Source organism: Lutjanus erythropterus, chromosome 14 (assembly GCF_056507025.1).
Source record: "Lutjanus erythropterus isolate fLutEry1 chromosome 14, fLutEry1.hap2, whole genome shotgun sequence".
In the NCBI taxonomy this organism is placed as follows: Eukaryota; Metazoa; Chordata; class Actinopteri; order Lutjaniformes; family Lutjanidae; genus Lutjanus; species Lutjanus erythropterus.
The window spans coordinates 32,461,362-32,479,613 of record NC_139330.1 but is presented as its reverse complement, the minus strand read 5'-3'; the positions used below and the strand labels follow the sequence as shown (position 1 = coordinate 32,479,613).

At 39.6% G+C, this 18,252-nt stretch overlaps 1 protein-coding gene across 1 annotated transcript in view; it reads right to left on the bottom strand.

Moving 5' to 3' along the window:
- Nucleotides 1-18,252, bottom strand: part of LOC146315752 (protein kinase C epsilon type-like) — a 113,584-nt gene that overhangs the window by 60,103 nt on the left and 35,229 nt on the right. The window contains exon 2 of the mRNA XM_084735187.1: nt 8,513-8,576. Coding sequence (XP_084591313.1) covers nt 8,513-8,576 — 64 coding nt within the window. The remainder of the gene's footprint in view (nt 1-8,512; nt 8,577-18,252) is intronic.

Genomic DNA, 18,252 nt, shown 5'->3' with positions numbered 1-18,252 from the left:
ACTTAAGTGATGGGGGGAACAAACATACTGTCCGATGCCTGTGAGATCATGTTCTCGACAGATGGAAGGACAAGAACAACTAGCAATGAGTTTCAATCACTCATTGGTACTCTTATCTATACACCTCCATAATTTACAGTGAACACATGCTGGCAGTGTTGCTTTCTCTAAAACATGTGGCACAAGTTGCATATTTTTTGGTCTGATAACAAGCACTACATTGACATAAGATCAACAGAGACCCTTGCACAATCTGCAATAATGGTCGACCAGTGACTGCTAATCCTGCTGAAGTTAGCGCACTTCCCCTAAGCGTGTTAACTTGCCCCAACCAAACCGATACTTCCGTGATGCTTTCAAATGCAACATCACTGGCTGCAACCACACAAGTATGGAAACATTTCACAGAAGGCAAATGCAGGTGCCTATTTGTTAAAGCAATGAATGGGCAACACAAAGTTCATAAAGTGACAGCAGCATCTTCCCAGAAGCTCCAGTGCTTACCATTAAGGAACCGGTACCAAAGTAAGACTGGCCCTCGCTTCCCATCACAATACTACAGTGAGATTGTCTGTTTCAGACTAAACCAGCAAATTTGCCCAGCAGATCAAGGTAGGTACAGTGGTGCTTTCAGCATAGTAAGGCTGCAAATAAAGATATTTTTCATAGTCGAATAATCGGTCAATTATTTTCTTGATTAATTAAATGATTGTTTGTTTATTCTAAAACATTTTAGTCTTGTTACTCAAGAGGTCTTTCAAGTCTTCCCTATAACAATTATTTTCATTGTTGATTCATCTGTCGATTATTTTCTACATAAATCAATTAGTTGTTTGGTCAATAAAAAATGTTGATCAGTGTTTACCAGAACTAAAGATGACGTCCTCAGTTTACTGACAGAAAGGAGTAAAGAAACTGGAAAATATTCACATTTAAGAAGCTGAAATCAGAGAATTTTGACTTCTTTTCCTAAAGAAATCCTCAGACCTCTTAATCAATTATCAAAATTGTTGGTGATTAATTTACTAATCAAAAAATATTTGATTAACTGATTAATCATAGCAGCTCTATAGTATAGGCCCCCCTCAATATTCTTTACACTTGGATTTGTACCCCAAATACAAACATTAAATTATACAAAGAATTTTGTTTTCCTTTACATAAATTAAGACAGTTCCATTAGTGTTTGATGCTCAAATGTTGACACAAAACTTGCACCCTTGTTTTTAGGTATAGTGTCAGCATGTTAACATGCTCACAATGAAAATGCTAAAATTTTAGCAAGTATAATGTTTACCATGTTCACTGTCTGAGTTAATATGTTAACACGAGTTTTCCACAATTAGATTTTGAACAGATGTAATCACATCCAATCATGAAAGGGAAATGAATGTCTGTGCCAAATGTTTCCAATGCTAATCCAACGATGTAACTATGTAATGTACTGATTAAGGCTCAGGGTGTGTAGACAGTGGATGCAAATGTGGGCAAATTGCATCCAAAACATTGTTAAATGTGAACAGAGGCACAGGATCCATGAATATGAATTGTGGGATCTGTTATTGCAACACATTCTCACACCCAAAACATCAAATACAGCATCGTGTGGCCCAACACTTCAATCTATGATGCTGTTGGTACACTGTCAGTTTTGCATGTGCAGCGCTCTCTGGTCAAGTTAGCAATAACGAATAACAATAACATCTGGGTAGGCTTTCAAAGTAAAGGCGCAAAAACTGCTTGGATAGGTTTAGAAAAAAATCATGGTTTTGGGTAATAATAATTACATTCTTCTCAAGTTCACATTTGTGACTATTGGTTTGACACAGGACACAAACCCCAGTCACCTGGGTCAAAGTCCTGAGTTAGTTTGACCCATTCATCCACCCCACCTCCTCCATACCTGCACTTTATACTACAGACGGGACTGATCCAATCCAATATTGGACTTATTGGACTCATATCACCAATCTGTGTGCAAAGTCCATGTGTTCTCTATTTGTAAACACTCTGCTAAGCAGCGCAAATTGAGATAAATTGCACTTTGTATCTGCATTAACATTTAATACAAGGGAACATTTTCCAATTTCTAGCTTGAAAATACAGCTGCAGTGAAGAAATGTACCAGCCACCTCACACAAGGGGCAACAAACCAGCACAAAAACGACAACTTCCATAAACAACCATCTACAAATGGTTACAAAAAGAAAGAGTTGCATCTTGGAACGTAAAATACCAATCAGCCTCATGCAATTTTTCTAATACCAAAGAAATAAACAAAAATAAAAATAATAAAGAAAAAAAGAGCTCTGGTATTGGTACAAAATCAGTGGGGAAAAAACAGTCTACAGCACAATAAATGCATGCGTCTCATCTGCATATTCATTTAAATGAAAGACAGGCAATTTAATTTTTTCTACAGTGTGACCACAGCTTAATGCTAATGACTTCTATCCATCTTCTATGCACTTCGCTTCGGCCTTGCAAAAAGATGACATATTTTAGAAAAAGCACGCATTTTTAAGGCTGTAAGGCGCCACAGCAAGAGGCTTCAAGAAGCATGGAAAAGTTGAAGCGCTCCACATAAGGGCCGCCAGATTTTTTCCTAGAAAGCTTCATTATGTTCAGAATATTACACTCTGCAGCTGATAACAACAGAGCCCCGACAACATATCAAATATTTTACCTGCTTTTAGCAACAGGCAGCGGCTTATCATCCTGCCCTGGTGACAGAAGGGCTTTGTGTGTGTGTGTGTGTGTGTGTGTGTGTGTGTGTGTGTGTGTGTGTGTGCGTGTGTGTGTGTGTGAAAGCTAATAGGTTGATTGCAGCTCTCAGGCCTGACAGTTCACCCATGTGTTCTCTGCTATGCAAACACATTTAAGTAATGACTGCAATTTCAGCCACTCTCACACACGCGCATCCATGCACGCACACACATATACACACAGGTACATAAATACATTGTATGTGGCTGCAGACAGAAAAAGCAGCAGAAATATAATTAAAGGTTAAAGAACACATTTATAAAAGAGAATAAAAAGAGAAGTCCTCGTCCTAATGACACCTCTTTGTCACTCTGTCCTGCTCTCTCTCTCTCTCTCTCTCTCTCTCTCTCTCTCTCTCGATGATGTAACTGGTCCATTAGAGAACACTCCACTTTACTAATCAATTTATCACCCCTCCCATCCCCCCTCTTTCGACCTCCGGTTAACTCTCTCTCTGTCTTTCCCTCCTTCCATTCTGTCATGTCTCTCTAACACGTAATCCGGTGCACAACGCACACAAACACACACAAACCCACACGGAGGTAAAAATTCACTCTGTCATCTCTGGAGCAGCGGAGTAATATCTGATAGCTACTTTAACCCGGTGCGGGTTGGGAAAGTCGCTCGCGTCAAAGTGTTATTTGAGTTTTGAATAGGGCTGAACAATTAATCGAAATTTTATCAAAATCACAATATGGCAAACTACCATTATAAATGAAATATTGTGCTACAGAACTGTCCTGTCCTACACAGAATTTTACTTTTTATAGACTTAAGAAAACATTTGTCTTTGGTCCATATCCTCGCAAAAATCACACCATAATAATATGTTTTATTTAAAAATTGAGAATAATGATGAAAATTAGTATTGCCTCGAATATCGCAATTGCAATATCATTCAAAATAAGTTTAAAGTGGTTCAGGATTTTTCTTTTTAGTTTCAGGAGCTGAGTTAGGGGGGTAGAGAGCTGTGAAGTCCAAATTTGACCACCACTACATGTGGTTGATATGGTGCCAGAGTACAGTAAACTGTATGTTGCTGATCAGACGAGTGGCAAATTATGAATCATTTCTTAATTTAAGGATCTCTTAGTGATTAGAAGTCACTAATGATGTAGTGTTTCTCCATTTCCTTTCCAAGAGTTCACTTTCACTAGAACTCATTTACGGTTCATGGATTCTAAATAAGATTATGCCTGTCTTACTGGATCTATCAAGGCTGGGCGATACATGGATATGGCAACACTTAACATTTAATGGACATAATTGGCATGAGTTAATTACTTTGCAATCACATTGAGTCAATATGTTCAAGAGTGTTGGTCTGTGCGTCTAGCTGTGTTTTACCTGCAGCGCATGGCCTTGATAAGTAGCACTAATTTCCCATTTACATTAGTGCTGCATCCGATTTTAAATGTTTTATACTTGCGTGGCAAACTATTTATTCATTGTTTTAAGGGTGGAGGTGTTACTGCTGTGTGTTTTCCCTGTGCTGCGTTCTTTTGGTCATTTTCCCTCTCCGGCTCCACCCACTGGATCATGAGGTTTACCTGGCCTGAGTGAGGTGCTTAAAAGCACCTTAAGGCTTCAGGTATGGGTTCAAAATGATGGCTTATCTTTAAAATGACGATGTAGATCGATATTTTTACTTTGCATCAACCACACATGGATGTATCGTTACACCCCTATTCAATTTACTGTCATAAAGGAGTAAATAAATCAGAAAATATTCACATCCAAGAAGCTGGAGTCAGAGAATTTTGACTTTTTTTCTTGAATCAAATCAATTAATCAGTTTTCAACACTGTTGATTAACTTAATAGTTGACAACTAATTGATCAACCAATGCAGCTCTAGTGTTAAGCATATATCAGCACTTTCAGCAGTAGTTTGTGAACTGTGAACACCATGCGGGAGTCTTTCTTCTCTCTATTTTATTTCCATGATCTAATTTTCAACTAGATGAGCTGCAGTGACAGAGAGGCATCATTTGGTCTTCATGTTTTACAGCGTAGCAACAACAAAAGCTTGCCATGTGCTTTCGCTTGAGTCTTTCACTGCAACATCTCACTAAAATCTACACAAAGCACAGACGCATCCCCTCATAAGCCTGTCCTGCTAACATCACTGTCTAAGAAGCAGCCTGCAGCAGTGGTGCGTTCATGAACAGCTCAGACAAATCTTACTAACAGCTCTAGAGGTAACTTAGATGGGTTGTTCATGAAATACTGGAGAAATAGTGTAATGCAGGGGTGGGCAATTATTTTTCATCAGCAGCCACATGAGAAATTGATCAGGCTGCTGTGGGCCAAACACAAATGATATAAGGTCCTAATAATGATCAAATCTGTAATAAATGCTCTATATAAGGCAGGTAAACTGTTGGTCACCCTTTCTGATTTGCCATGTGATGAACTGTTGGCTAATATTTTGTTGTCCAAAACTTGATGTGTTACAGTGAACCATGCAGGCTGCATACAGGTTGCAATGATAGTAGCAGCAAAAGTAGAAGAAGAACAACATAAACAACATGGAGGTACAGCACTGAGTGAATAAAGGTTTGGTATTTCCATGAGGGCCACATGACACCTTACAGTGGGCCGCATCCAGCCCCCAGGCCACATTTTGACCAAGTCTGGTATAATGTAAGTGTTTAATGAGGTCAGTATCAGTGCATCGCTACATATAAAACTCCTCAGCTGTTTAAATGCAACATCCTAGTTTTACAGTGAACATAAAGTGACATCCAGGAGAATAATGTCTCTCAGCACAGCGTCTCGCATTATAAATCATGAGGTGACCTTAGAGTTCAGAGTCAAACGCTGAACTCTGTGTCATCATTTAACTTCAACTGGCAGCTCTTACTGCATGACATCATGTCTCTCATTACACTATAGAAGCAAAACACACAAATGCACCGGAAACTCGCGCTGTCTATTTCCTGATGTAATGGTGCTGATTACACACGGGTGACAGACTAATTCAAGGCTTTACTTCCTCACACACACAAACACACACATTAAGAAAAAGAAAAGTCCTAATAAAAAAAAAAAATATATGGAAAGTTATTCTTCAAAGGTCGATATACCTACAAAGAGAGTACAGAGCAACATAACATTTCTAAAATGAATTTGAAGTGATGTGAGATGAGAAGCAGCCACAAAAATTGAGGAAGAGGAAGAGGCATTGGTGAAGTGTTAACTCATCACATAAGGACTTACTTTCACAAAGCTTTTACTGAGAAACCACAGGCACTTTAGACAACACACACACAAACACACACATGCAGGACACACAGCACATCAAAGACAGACATCAGCCTGAGACAGAAAACAGCTGTCTAATGCACCTGATATACTCTATCATGTATATACTGTATGTGTTAATGTACTGTTATGTCTTTTATAAAATTACGTATTAAAGGCGGAGTAAGCGATTCTGGTGGCTGACTGTTGGGTCTCATTTCCAGGTTGTCAGATAACGATGCTTTGGGTCGGTGGCTCAGACCGAACCACCCAACCCAACGCATCTGTGTTTGATGACCTGGATATGAAACTGAACAACCATCAATCTTTCTGCAGAACTGCTGACACCACCTTTATTGCAAAATGCAGCTTGCTATCTTTATGTAAATTATCTTTGGGTTATTTAGGAAGCACAGATTTATTGCTACTAGTAATGTGCCCGTTTGGGTTATTGCCATTCGGAGTGCATGGCTGTTTGGAGCGGGCCGATTGGCTGGCCTCTGTAAGAACTGCTTGCAGCGTTCTTGAAAACCACTCATCCGACTGGCTTCACTCTCGACACGGCACTCCCTTGGGTCCTCTGCAACACACCTGCCAAGTGTGAAGTCGTATGCCAAGGACAGCCATACACACATACAGACAGACAGACAGAGATTCCTTCCTTTACAGACAGATGATGCTGCTGTACTGACACCTATTGGCCAAATGGCACCGAATTTGTCATGGTCACTGAGACATCATATCCACACGTTCATTAAATGTGGCTGCAATAACACAGAGCATTCAGAAGATACAAGATTTTTTGTATGAGCCCTTCCAACAACATTTAAGCACAATTTGAGGGCCATCTACAGCAAAACTGCACGGGATATCAAAAATCCCAAAAAGTAACTTTTTCCAGTTTAGTCAAGAGATGTTCCATAGCAAATTTGGTGACAATTACTCAAAATTTGTAAGAGCTATAGCTACAAAAAAATAGATTTGGACAAAACTGACAGCAGGCTTTGACATAGTTGCCAAATATATAAATATAAATATAATTGTAAAGTCATGTGATGCACTGTTGCCCAAAAAGACTTTTTCCCATAAGCTTATATAGTGAAAGAAGAGGGTGTGAAACAGGGGATACATTTTTTTGAGCGTCACAACCCCCACAAAATGACTATTCTCACCATCAGGATTTGCTTCATTCACTCCAATAATATTTGAAAAGTCTAGAAGAGTTGCAAAATTAAACGAACGAAGTCCTAACTTTGCTTGCTCAGTGGGCTGCACAACATGGAAACATATACGCAACATCGTATGCGGAAGTTGGCTTCATGTGCCACTGAGCAGCAGAATTTTGTTCCTGAGACTTGCGGCTTTGTTTGTTGTCATAGCTCCACCGTCTACACATGATGCACCAAATTCAACATTGCACTCCCTTGGGTCCTCAGCAATACACCCATCAAGTGTGATGTAGATCGAACAAACACTTCTTGAGATAAGTGAAGGACACACATACAGACATACAAACAGAGATCGCTTCTATTATAGATAAATTAATATTGTTAAATCTTTATTTCCTGTAAATCCCCACTAACAGCTCAACAAAAACACATTAACATTAAGTATGAATGATGTAAAACAACACTGTAATGTGGATCAATATGAATGTGGTTGATTAGCAAAGATACATAATTTCCTTCCAAGTAAACAGACTGACTTAAGAAAAACCACATGAAAAAGCTCCATTAGAATCATTAGAACTGTTTCAGGCATTTCATTTAACTCATGTTTGTAACTTAAATGGTTCAAACTTCTACTTTCTGCTTGATGGCAGTCGACACTGAAGAAAACTTTGACAGAGGCAGCACTTCATAGTTTTTCCCATCATTCATACTGCAGAGGGGCTGTGAAGAAAATGTTAACGTTTCATGGAGGAGTTCAACAAGGAGGACTCATGGTGCACAGGCCTCTCTTGAAGCCTGTTCAGACACATAAAATGCCCACTTCTACAGTCATGAGAGGGCTCTTAATTTGATAGTAGGTCAGCGTGCTGCTTTAAGTGTGGTTACACATTTACTCCCTGGAGGAAAATGGCAATACTTAACTTAACACAGATATATCACTCCCTTCGGTGCTCATAAGACATGTTAAGAACAAACAAAAAACCTCCTCCTCCTCACTCCTCACGCATTTTTGGATATTTCTGAGCCCAAACTGATTGACAGAGCTGATAATGCAAGGAACTTTAGACAGATGCATATGTAAAATGTTACAAACACTGCAATGTGTAAAACCCACAACTTCCACATAATTTCTCATGGAGGTTGTGGGTTTTGGGTGTAGCAACAGAGCAAAACTAAGAGGAAGCCGGTACATAGCTGTGACCACAATGACTCAACAGGTAGAAATATAATCCTCCTGCCATTTAGCAGTTCTCATAAACAGATAATCCAGAGGAATAAAAAAGCAGAAATGGACATAAAAAAAAGAAAAAAAAAAACTACAGTTCTTACCTTCACTGGAAGATCCTGATAGGTCAATAACAACATACACCTTTCCCTCTGGCTCCAGGTCAACCTGCAGGCAGAGAGGTCATGGGAAAAAAGAGGACAAGAAAGGACAAAAAGAGAGTAACAATTAGATTTAAATGAGCTTAACTGGCTGATTGTGCTGTCTGATATATGTTGTCTATAGCATGACATAGCAAACTGTACAGGAGACATTGATTTGCTCTGGCAGATTATGACCCCTCTTCCACTCCAGCCTACCTGCCTTGGTCGGACCAGTCGCAACCATTTATTTACCATGGGACAGGTTTTCTATAATGATTGACAGACACATGTCATACGTTTCCCTGCTCTGACTGGTTGTAGGTCTATCCAATTACATCCAGCCCGCCGTTGCGTCCAGCACAACGCCTCAAACTCCAGAAACTTAGATTAAACTGTCAAACTAGTCAGTGCTGATCAAACATGGATCATCTATTTCTCACCTAAAATGTTTTCAGAAACACATTTCAGCTGTAATTTAATTGTGTCCATCCAATGGCGTCCAGAGGAGAGGTTCCAGACTAATTTACATTTTCGAATTAGTCTGGCATACATTATTTTAGGCAATATTTATGAAATGTTGCTTGTTGCTCATGTCCCGGTAATTTGATGGGGACACACGGAGGGTTTGTCTCTCTGGAAGACCAACACAGGCTGTTCCCTGCAGCCTTTCTGTCCAGATTCTAAACCAGACACGTGTCAATGCCTCTGCACTGGACGGGACACACTAAACACCTCGTCATTTTAACCAAGATAAATTATTATTATGACTCATATGAGTCTTACACCTGGTTCTCTGACACAAACTTGCAGAAAACTCCAGTGTCATGTTTCAGCTCTTTAGACAGACCAATGAAAGAAATACATTGCCTGGATGGAGATGGTGGAACAGAGGTAAACAGAATCATGTCTTCTTGCAATTTATGAACGACTGACAGAGAAAATCAAATCATAATGCTAACACCTCTACCACTGAATCAGACATTACTGCAAGCAAAAAGTTGCTCAAAAAGTTCATGTTCCCTTCTGAGTAAAGACAAGATGAAACCCTCGACTCTGTTCAGTTGTTTTAAAGAAGTCAGATCACAGTAATCAGCCGTCTCAAAGCACTGATAAATCTGTCTAGCTTAAAAAGCAGAACACAACCATTAACTGCTGCTGGCAGCTGGTCTCTCAAATGATGAGTGCCTCATCTTCACCAACGGCCTGTCAGTATCGTTCCCAGTGAGGGTGGGGCGCCTTGTGGATTCAAGATCAGCAGAGAAGAACACAACCTGAAGTGACTTTATGTGAATACAGTTTTCAGTAAGCAACTAAGAGCAGGGTTTTTACAGGTGCTGGAAATCCTGGAAAATGCCTGAATTTTAATGAGGCATTTTCAAGGTTTGAAAGGTGCTTGGATTTTGGATAAAGTGCTTGAAATTATAATTGCATTATTTTCACAATAGCGCCTGTCACAATCTTGTCTTTCAAGTCTTTCCTGTAACTATTATTTTCATTGTTGACTCATCTGATCATGATCGTGTTCCATGTTGATCATTGTTCCCCAAAGACCAAAATGACGTCCTCAAATGACTTTTTGTGTCCACAACTCAAAGATATTCAGTTTACTGTCAGAGAGGAGTGAAGAAACTATAAAATATTAACATTTAAGGCTGAAATCGCATAATTTTGACTTTCTTTTTTCTTAAAAAATGACTCAAATTGATCAATCATTTATCAAAATAGTTGGCAATTAATTGACTTATCTATTAATAACAAATTAGTTGATTAATTGTTGCACCTCTAACAGGATGCCAGGTCTACTTAGACAGGTGAAGGTATGGGACTAAAGTTGTCAAAATCACACTGTTGGACAGCAACTCACGATTATTTTGTCTGTCAGTAAATCATTGCTTATTTCCTTGATTTGTCTATTAAACAGCTGGTCTATAAAATGTCAGAAAATCATGACAAATGTCCGTTCCGCTGCTCTAAAGCTTGAGATATTTGCACTTATCAACAGTCCAAAACCAAAAGATTTTCCGTTCAATATCAAAGAATCCAAAGAAAGCTTTGACATTGAAGATAACCTTATCAATGTTGAGTATTTTTTGGGTTTTTTTGCATACAAATTTCCATAACGTGTTATAAGGCAATCGGAAAAAAAAAAAATTCTCAAGCCATCCGCCCCCTCACCACCACCACAAGCATGTTACCAACCTGTGGGAAACCGTGTGATCGCAACATCCCGTCTGGCCGAAATCTCACAGCATCACTTGCAACACTGCAGTGATGTGGTAACGAAGAAGAAAGAGAGTTTCATCTTCAGATAAAGAAAAACTTACAGAGAACTAGAGGTTGACACACATCCTGTCGCACACCCACACATCATACATACACCTCAAACACACACACACTCACACATACTGGAGTCTTGAGTGTGTTTAGGCCACAGAGAGGCTCTGGGGACTGAAGACAAATGCTGCTCTGCAAACTATGAGTGTTTGCACGTGTGTGTGTGTGTGTGTGTGTGTGTGTGTAAGAATGCCTGAGAGTTTCTACCAGCAGCTTGCACCACCCACAGTGTCCATAATCCCCCTTTGCGCACACACACGCACACACACACACACACACACACACACGGAGCGAACAGCGCTAAGTGAAGACTTGGTGCAGCGAAGGCGAGCAGGCGTGGGTTCAGTAATGTATACAGTAGGAGATGGAAAGCAGAGAGACGGATGAGGGGGAGGACAGAGAAAGTTTGTTGGCTCATTCCAATGTGAAAGTACAAGGGGGGGTGTGGAGAGAAGGGGAGGGAGCACCCCGCCTGATCACTTTTTTTTTTTTGTTCACACACTCTCTTTTCACATCCAGCGTTGGCTTGTTCCAGGAATGGCACCTTTTTTTATTTATTTATTTTTTTTGGTCTTAATGCATCTTCACAACGAAGCGGGACGGCGCTGAGAGCATTTTGAGGTTTTAACAGGATAATTATTCCCATCCATCTGCATTTTCTACAAGAAGGAGCGGAAGGAAGGAAGTCGTTGTGGCAGATGGACAGATGAGGGTGGCAGAATATTACCATGAATCTGGCAGAGGAGGAGGAGGAGGAGGAGGAGGAGGAGGAGGAGGAGGAGGAGGAAGAGGAGGGGAGCGAGGGGTTTTATAGATTATAAACAAGAAAATGACTTGACATTTGGGTTGTTTTTGTTCCCGCCGTCAATCAAAGAAAGGGATAGCGCTGAGTTTCTGTCACATCAACAAGAAAGGAGTGTAGGTGTATCAACAAATGCATTAGTGAAGTGTTTTGTTTCAGCATCCATACACACTATAATTAGGCCCAATAAAACAATGTTTTCTGGAGAGGGGTGACGCCGTGATGAGGGCTCATTGTTTGTTCATGTTTGATGTAACTGGGAAAAAATGTGTAAAAATATAAAGCTTAAAGCAGTGTTTCCCAACACGCTTGTTAAAAATGACAAACCATTGTGGCCCAATTCACAACAGGCCTTATAAATAAATCTTGTGAAAATTTATTTGTGAATTTTTGCCAATATTTCCGCATCACCACCCATATTATCTGGGTGCATGCATATACACGCGTTAAATTCTTTATGAACAAGAAATAAATGCATTTATGCTGAGTTCAGGTCATCTCAAACAAAAGCTGAGACAAATCAAAATTTCAAGGCAACTTACTGTATTAGATTTTTCAGTTTGGACCCAAACTCTTAAGCTTTGAGATACATTTTAGATCATTTAAGATAAGTGACTTTTCTTCATTAGATAAACTTGAATTTTTGAAGTTTAGAAACTCAAAAAAGCTGTGAACCTGATTTGTCATTATTTGGGTACTTGAAAATTAAATGGTCTTAATTGAAAATACAAAAATATTAACCATTATTCACTTTCATGTCGACAAGTTTACTCTGAAATTTTTGAAATACATTTTTTGGGGGTTTCTGAAACGAAACGAAAGATTCAAGTTCATCTAAAGACGAAAAATAAATCATCTCAATAAAACATTAGTTGGTAAAACTTAAGAGTTTGAGTTGGGCTCAAAAATCTATTGAAATAAGTTGCCTTGAAATGTTGGATTTTCTCAACTTTTTCAGTTTTACAGTGCAGGACATTTCAACCTACTTCATATATCAGAAAAACTAAGTGTATTTATATGGAATTAACAGGCTCTCACTTTTACCTCATGTCAGTAAAACAATATTCACATTTTAAATGTTCTGCAAAAGCTGCACTGCAGACATAAATCTTAAATTTTGCTGATTTTCTTCTGTAGTCTTTAATTTATTTGGTGACGCAAATAAAACCTCCTGTGACTCACCTGTGGGTCATGACCCAGTCTTTTTGGAATGACTGACTTGTACTCTACTCTTTGGTTAAACTGCTTTTGAAAAACTATTTAGAGAGCACTTAGTTTGTGTTTTCACTGCACTGAGCTGCAGTGGTCAGCCAACTTGAGTGTAGCCACCTAATTTTTCCTGGTCAGAATTCAGTGAATTTCCTTCCACTTCGATATACTGAAATGATTCATGTGTTAATTAATTAATTAATGGGTTAAAGTTAATTAGCAGAAAATTAATCAATAACAATACTGATCGGTTGCTTCAGCAAAGCATCTCTCATCTGTCAGCCAAAAATAGCTATATTTCAACTCCCAATGGGCTGATCTTAATGAAGTTTCAGTCAATTTAGAGATTTTAGAGGACGCTGAAAGTCTTATTGAAATAACTGAAAAAAACTTGTGCATGTACGTTTGAATGCACGGCCCGTTACACTCTGAGGTGACCCTCAGTTGGGTTTTGGACGTGACTAATGGCAGGACCATACCAAGCCAGAATAATATGACTGTGGCTAAACGATATCCTCAAAAAAGAGAGAATGAGTTCAATACAAGTAAAATATATTTAACTAGTAAAACACTGTCATCACCTTTCATATCTACACAGCTAGAAAATCAATTAACCCAGTTGTTGTTTTACTGTGATCCATTGTGAACTAAACCAAACTTGGCTGCCCTCTTGGTTGGACAAAATAATGTATTTTGAGGCTTCCCTTTGGACAATACAATCTTGTATAGGGGCATCTAGCAGTATTGGTGACAATTTTTGGGCCATTCAAAAAATAATAAAAATGATAACTTAGCTAGGGCTGCACAATTAAACGAAATCTGCAATTTTCAAATCGCATGAGGTGTAATACTTGTTGAAGGGAAAATGTGTATCAAAAAACTGTCCTGTCCTATAAATTAGATTCTACAGACTGGAAAAAAAAAATCACACCGTAGTCATTTTAACATGTTAAGAATAATGATGTAAAAATGATAATTTCCTCTAATATTTCAAATCATATTGCAGTTGCAAATATCAGTCAAAATAATCATTTTTACAGTCCTTCAGCCCTAAATTTAGTCAAAAGGTAAATAATAAGCTGTACCCATCCTAATGTAATGAGACAATAGATAGAACAGAGTTCATGAAAAAATCACTGCAAACTGCATTTTCATTTACTAATAAACCAGTGGTACAGACAAATATGATGTCACCAAGACGAGAAAACAAGGACCTCACACATCCCAAACACACACACACACACACACACACACACACACACACACACACACACCACCTCCCTTCCTGTGAGGTCACAGCCCTCCATTCATCAGCTGCTTACTGAGCGTGCTCAGACTCACAGGTGCAAATGTCACTAAATATAGAGCGGGCGAAGGAAGGAAAAGGCCCTTCAGTGTGCGTGTGTGTTTGTGTGCGTCCACGACTGTTGTTGGCGTGAGCTCATTCTCATACACATGGCGGATGCACCGCGCTCGTTTTTACTCCTCGCCCCTGTTTATCTGAGAGCCGGCGGCTGCACGCACATGGGGGGTCAGAGGTCGCGGCAGTGGGGGGGCACATGGGAGAGATGCACTCATTATCATGGAACGTGTGCATGTAAAAACATACAATCAGCATATGCACGTATGTTTTAACTCCACAGATTTCCACAGGACAGTTACATTGAACATCATGTGGTCTTCATCATGTGGTAAACAGCGAGTCCTGCTGTGTGTTTCTGCGTGTGTGTGTGTGTGTGCTGCATATTTAACAGGGAGTCAAATTTAATTTATTTACCTTTTTTGAGAACATCCTCAAACTGTACGCTCATTTATGGGGCAAACACACACACACACACACACACACACACACACAAACACACACACACACAGAGGCAAATTAAATTGCAGGCTTTAACTCAATTGAGCAGGTTTCCCTCCCATCCGCTCTAATGCATCTGAAGCATGTTGCGTGCGTGTTGATCATAATCGCTCAGCTCTAAGATAATCAGTCATTCTGTTCAATACTGAAATGCTCTGATTTTTCATCTTCATAGAAGAGCGTTTCTGTGCACAAATGCAGAGTAAACTGACACAATGAATGAATAAAATGCACAAATGCATAAATTTAGTCCCAGAAATGAAATCTGCATCCTTTTAAGCCAAAAACAAAATGAATAAACAGAGGTCGTAAATAACAGCACGTAACCTAATGCAGCCGACTGAACTGACGTGAGTTACAGCCCACAGAGACAAGAAGTAGCTCACAGCAATGTCAACCTGTTAACAAAGTTCAATGCAGGAGCCAAGAGCAAAACTATTTATTGCCAATATAAGCTGAAAGCTGCAATCTGGATACTGCACTTGGCCGTATTGGGATTTCAATTCTTTTGCAATTAAGTGTGCAGCCCTACTCAGAGACCAGTGGAAGCCAGTTTGGTGGTTTTCTTGCTGGGTTTGACTGCCCTGCACCCTGAGGCTGAGTCTCCGCTAACTGAGCTAACAGCAGTTAGTCTTTATCTAAGTCTTTCCATCAGGAAGCGCCGTAAACAACCTTGGAACTGTATTCCCCGTCGGTCTCAGAGGCTGTGTTTGTTTCGGTGACCGGTCGTGTTCACTGGGAGGAGAGAGAGCTACGATTAGCTGCTCAAACAACAATTAAGCTGCCAAAGCTATCCGTCCATCAGGAAAGTCTGCGGTTAGACAGCCGGAGGACATTAAAAACAGAAAATATTCTCTCCATGAGATATGATCCAGTTTCACAAGAATCAGTGAATAAGGTTCCCCAGAAACACTCCAGTCCCCTCCGGTAAATGCATGTGCTCTGAGTGCAGGATGAGTCATCTTTTTTTTTTCTTTCATTTTTCAGTCATTTTTCAGGAAAACACAAACTCTGAAAGACCATTAAGAATGCCTGGGAATATCTACAGCACAACTTTTTTGTCATTGTTGGCCCAGGTCTTTGTGTACAAGTGAGGCAATACATATGTAATAAAAAAACAAAACTTAAAACTTAAACATGGGAATCTTTGTGAAATATATGCTGCTGCCTAATAAACAATGAGCCCATCATTTTGCCCTTTCAGTCTAATTCTAATATAACCCCGCCCCTGTCTGTTTGCTACGTTAGCGAGGTAGCTAGCCAGCTGTAGTTTCTCAGTACAGTCAGTAACGTAGCAGATGGAAAATTAAGTACGAAGCCTCATGTTGATCTGATCCGCTTTGCCCTCTCTAATATTATGGCATTCAACACTTCCTGTATCTGCTTCAAATTAAAAGCCCTCTTTTATTGTGAAACAGTTTCAGGGACATGTGAGCGAGTGAGTGAGTCACAACCAACACCTTGTGGCAAAATTCTATATTACTGATCCGGTCTGGTATTTGGCTTAAGATCTTTACAACGACCAACAATACACACACATACATCACTATGTGTGTGTGTGTGTGTGTGTGTGTGAGTGGTGACAGCTCCTTGTGATTCCGACTGGCCCAAAAATAAAGGTCCTTCAGCAAAGTGACGACTCCTGTCCACACCTGCCAACTCTGTCACGCACACAAACACACACGGCGGCACACACACACACACACACGCTCAGACACACACAAACATACCCACAGTCTGTTAAGGTTGAAGTGAAAGCACATGACACCATTGAACTCTTGGCTCAGATTCACTGTAGACACGCACTACACACGGCGCACACACACTTTTTTTTAAACTCACTTCTCATCTATCTGACAAAGACCAGGTTAAAATAAAGAATGTCAGCTGAAGAAAGGAATTTAACAGATTTTCATTTTTTTCTCACAAATATCCAGATCCATACTGGTGTAAAACACCCACTACTGCAGTGATACAGAACTATATCACTTGGGACATAAAATCACTGTAAAAAATGAGTTCAAACAGAACATTTTTCAGTGAAAATTGGCAAAAACCAAAAACATTATGATACACTACATGGCCTGCATTGTGTGTTTGGCGAAACTGAAACATAAAAGTAGTAAAAGGTGAGTTTTAAACTGCAGAGACCAAGAAAAGTGGCCAAATCTTTTTGTCCATCCCACCTTACTACTTACCAAAGTAAAAGAGGACGAAGAGAGAGACGTTTCATGTGTTTCTACAGATTGAACAATCTGAAAATTGAATCTAAAATCTGTAAAAACGGAAGGCCGTTTGATGTATGAACAGCTATTTCACATTTACCAGCTGTAGCAGGGACTCGGTCAGAAAAGAATCAAAACGCCAAGAGAGAAAAATCAGAGTGAGGGTGAGTGAGAGACACAGAGACAGAGACAGAGAGAGAGAGAGAGAGAACAGGGAGGACATTGTGTTTTATCTGTTCTCAGTGACAGAGAGCACACGGCCTCTGTGGACTGACACACTGCAGACCCTACACACACACATAGACACACGCACACACACACATACACAATAGAACTGCTGCACTTGTGAGGACCCTCACTGAGACTCACTGAAGTGCCTCAGTGGACAACATTACCAACACCAGGTCTTTTCAGTACTAGCTGTTGTGTGATATGTGACTTTTGGTACATATACCTAACTGATACAAGCTCTTTACCTTCATATTTCTTGGAATAAAACAGGACAAAATGTGATTTAAACAAGATCTTAAAAGACCAGTGTGTAGGATTTACATCTCACCTCACTTTCCCCTTCCAAACATGAAGGAGAGCCTGTGGTGGCTGCAAAACTTGCGCAAAATGTTGTTAATTGAAGTTAACTTATATGTATAAAATCTGAGTTTAAAAGAGATAACTACACTGCTATCTGGAGGTCGGGGGTTTAAACACAACACAAAATGAACCACTGCCACAAATCTTTATACGTCACAATATCATGATCCAGTATTTCTGAAAATCAGTACAGTACCACAAAACATAATAGTGCAATACTCAAGTGTATCGATATTTTCTTACATGCAACATGGCGGTCTCTAAAGAAAAAGGATCCAAGCCCTCTGGAGACACAGAGGGCTCGTTCTAAGGTAACACAAACACAGTAATTCACAATGATTCGTATTTTCAGGTGATTATACACCAACAAAAACATACTTTTGGATATTATATTCCATTTCTGTCATTTTTTCCCAATAGATCCCTCTTCCACCCTGACATTCAATGACAACTTTTGGGCAAGTTTTGATACTCCATGCTCCACATTTCAGTATTGAGGTTTAATACCAAGCAGGGCAAGAGAGATTTTAAAAAGTGATAATTAAAATTGAAGCAGCAGAGGCACCCTGCCTTTTAGTCCCTACTATGAGGCCAAAATGCTGGATCACACCCTTTCCATTAGGGGATGGATCGTTTTGTCATTTTATATTTGCTAACGTAATGGTCTGCGTCTAAAGAA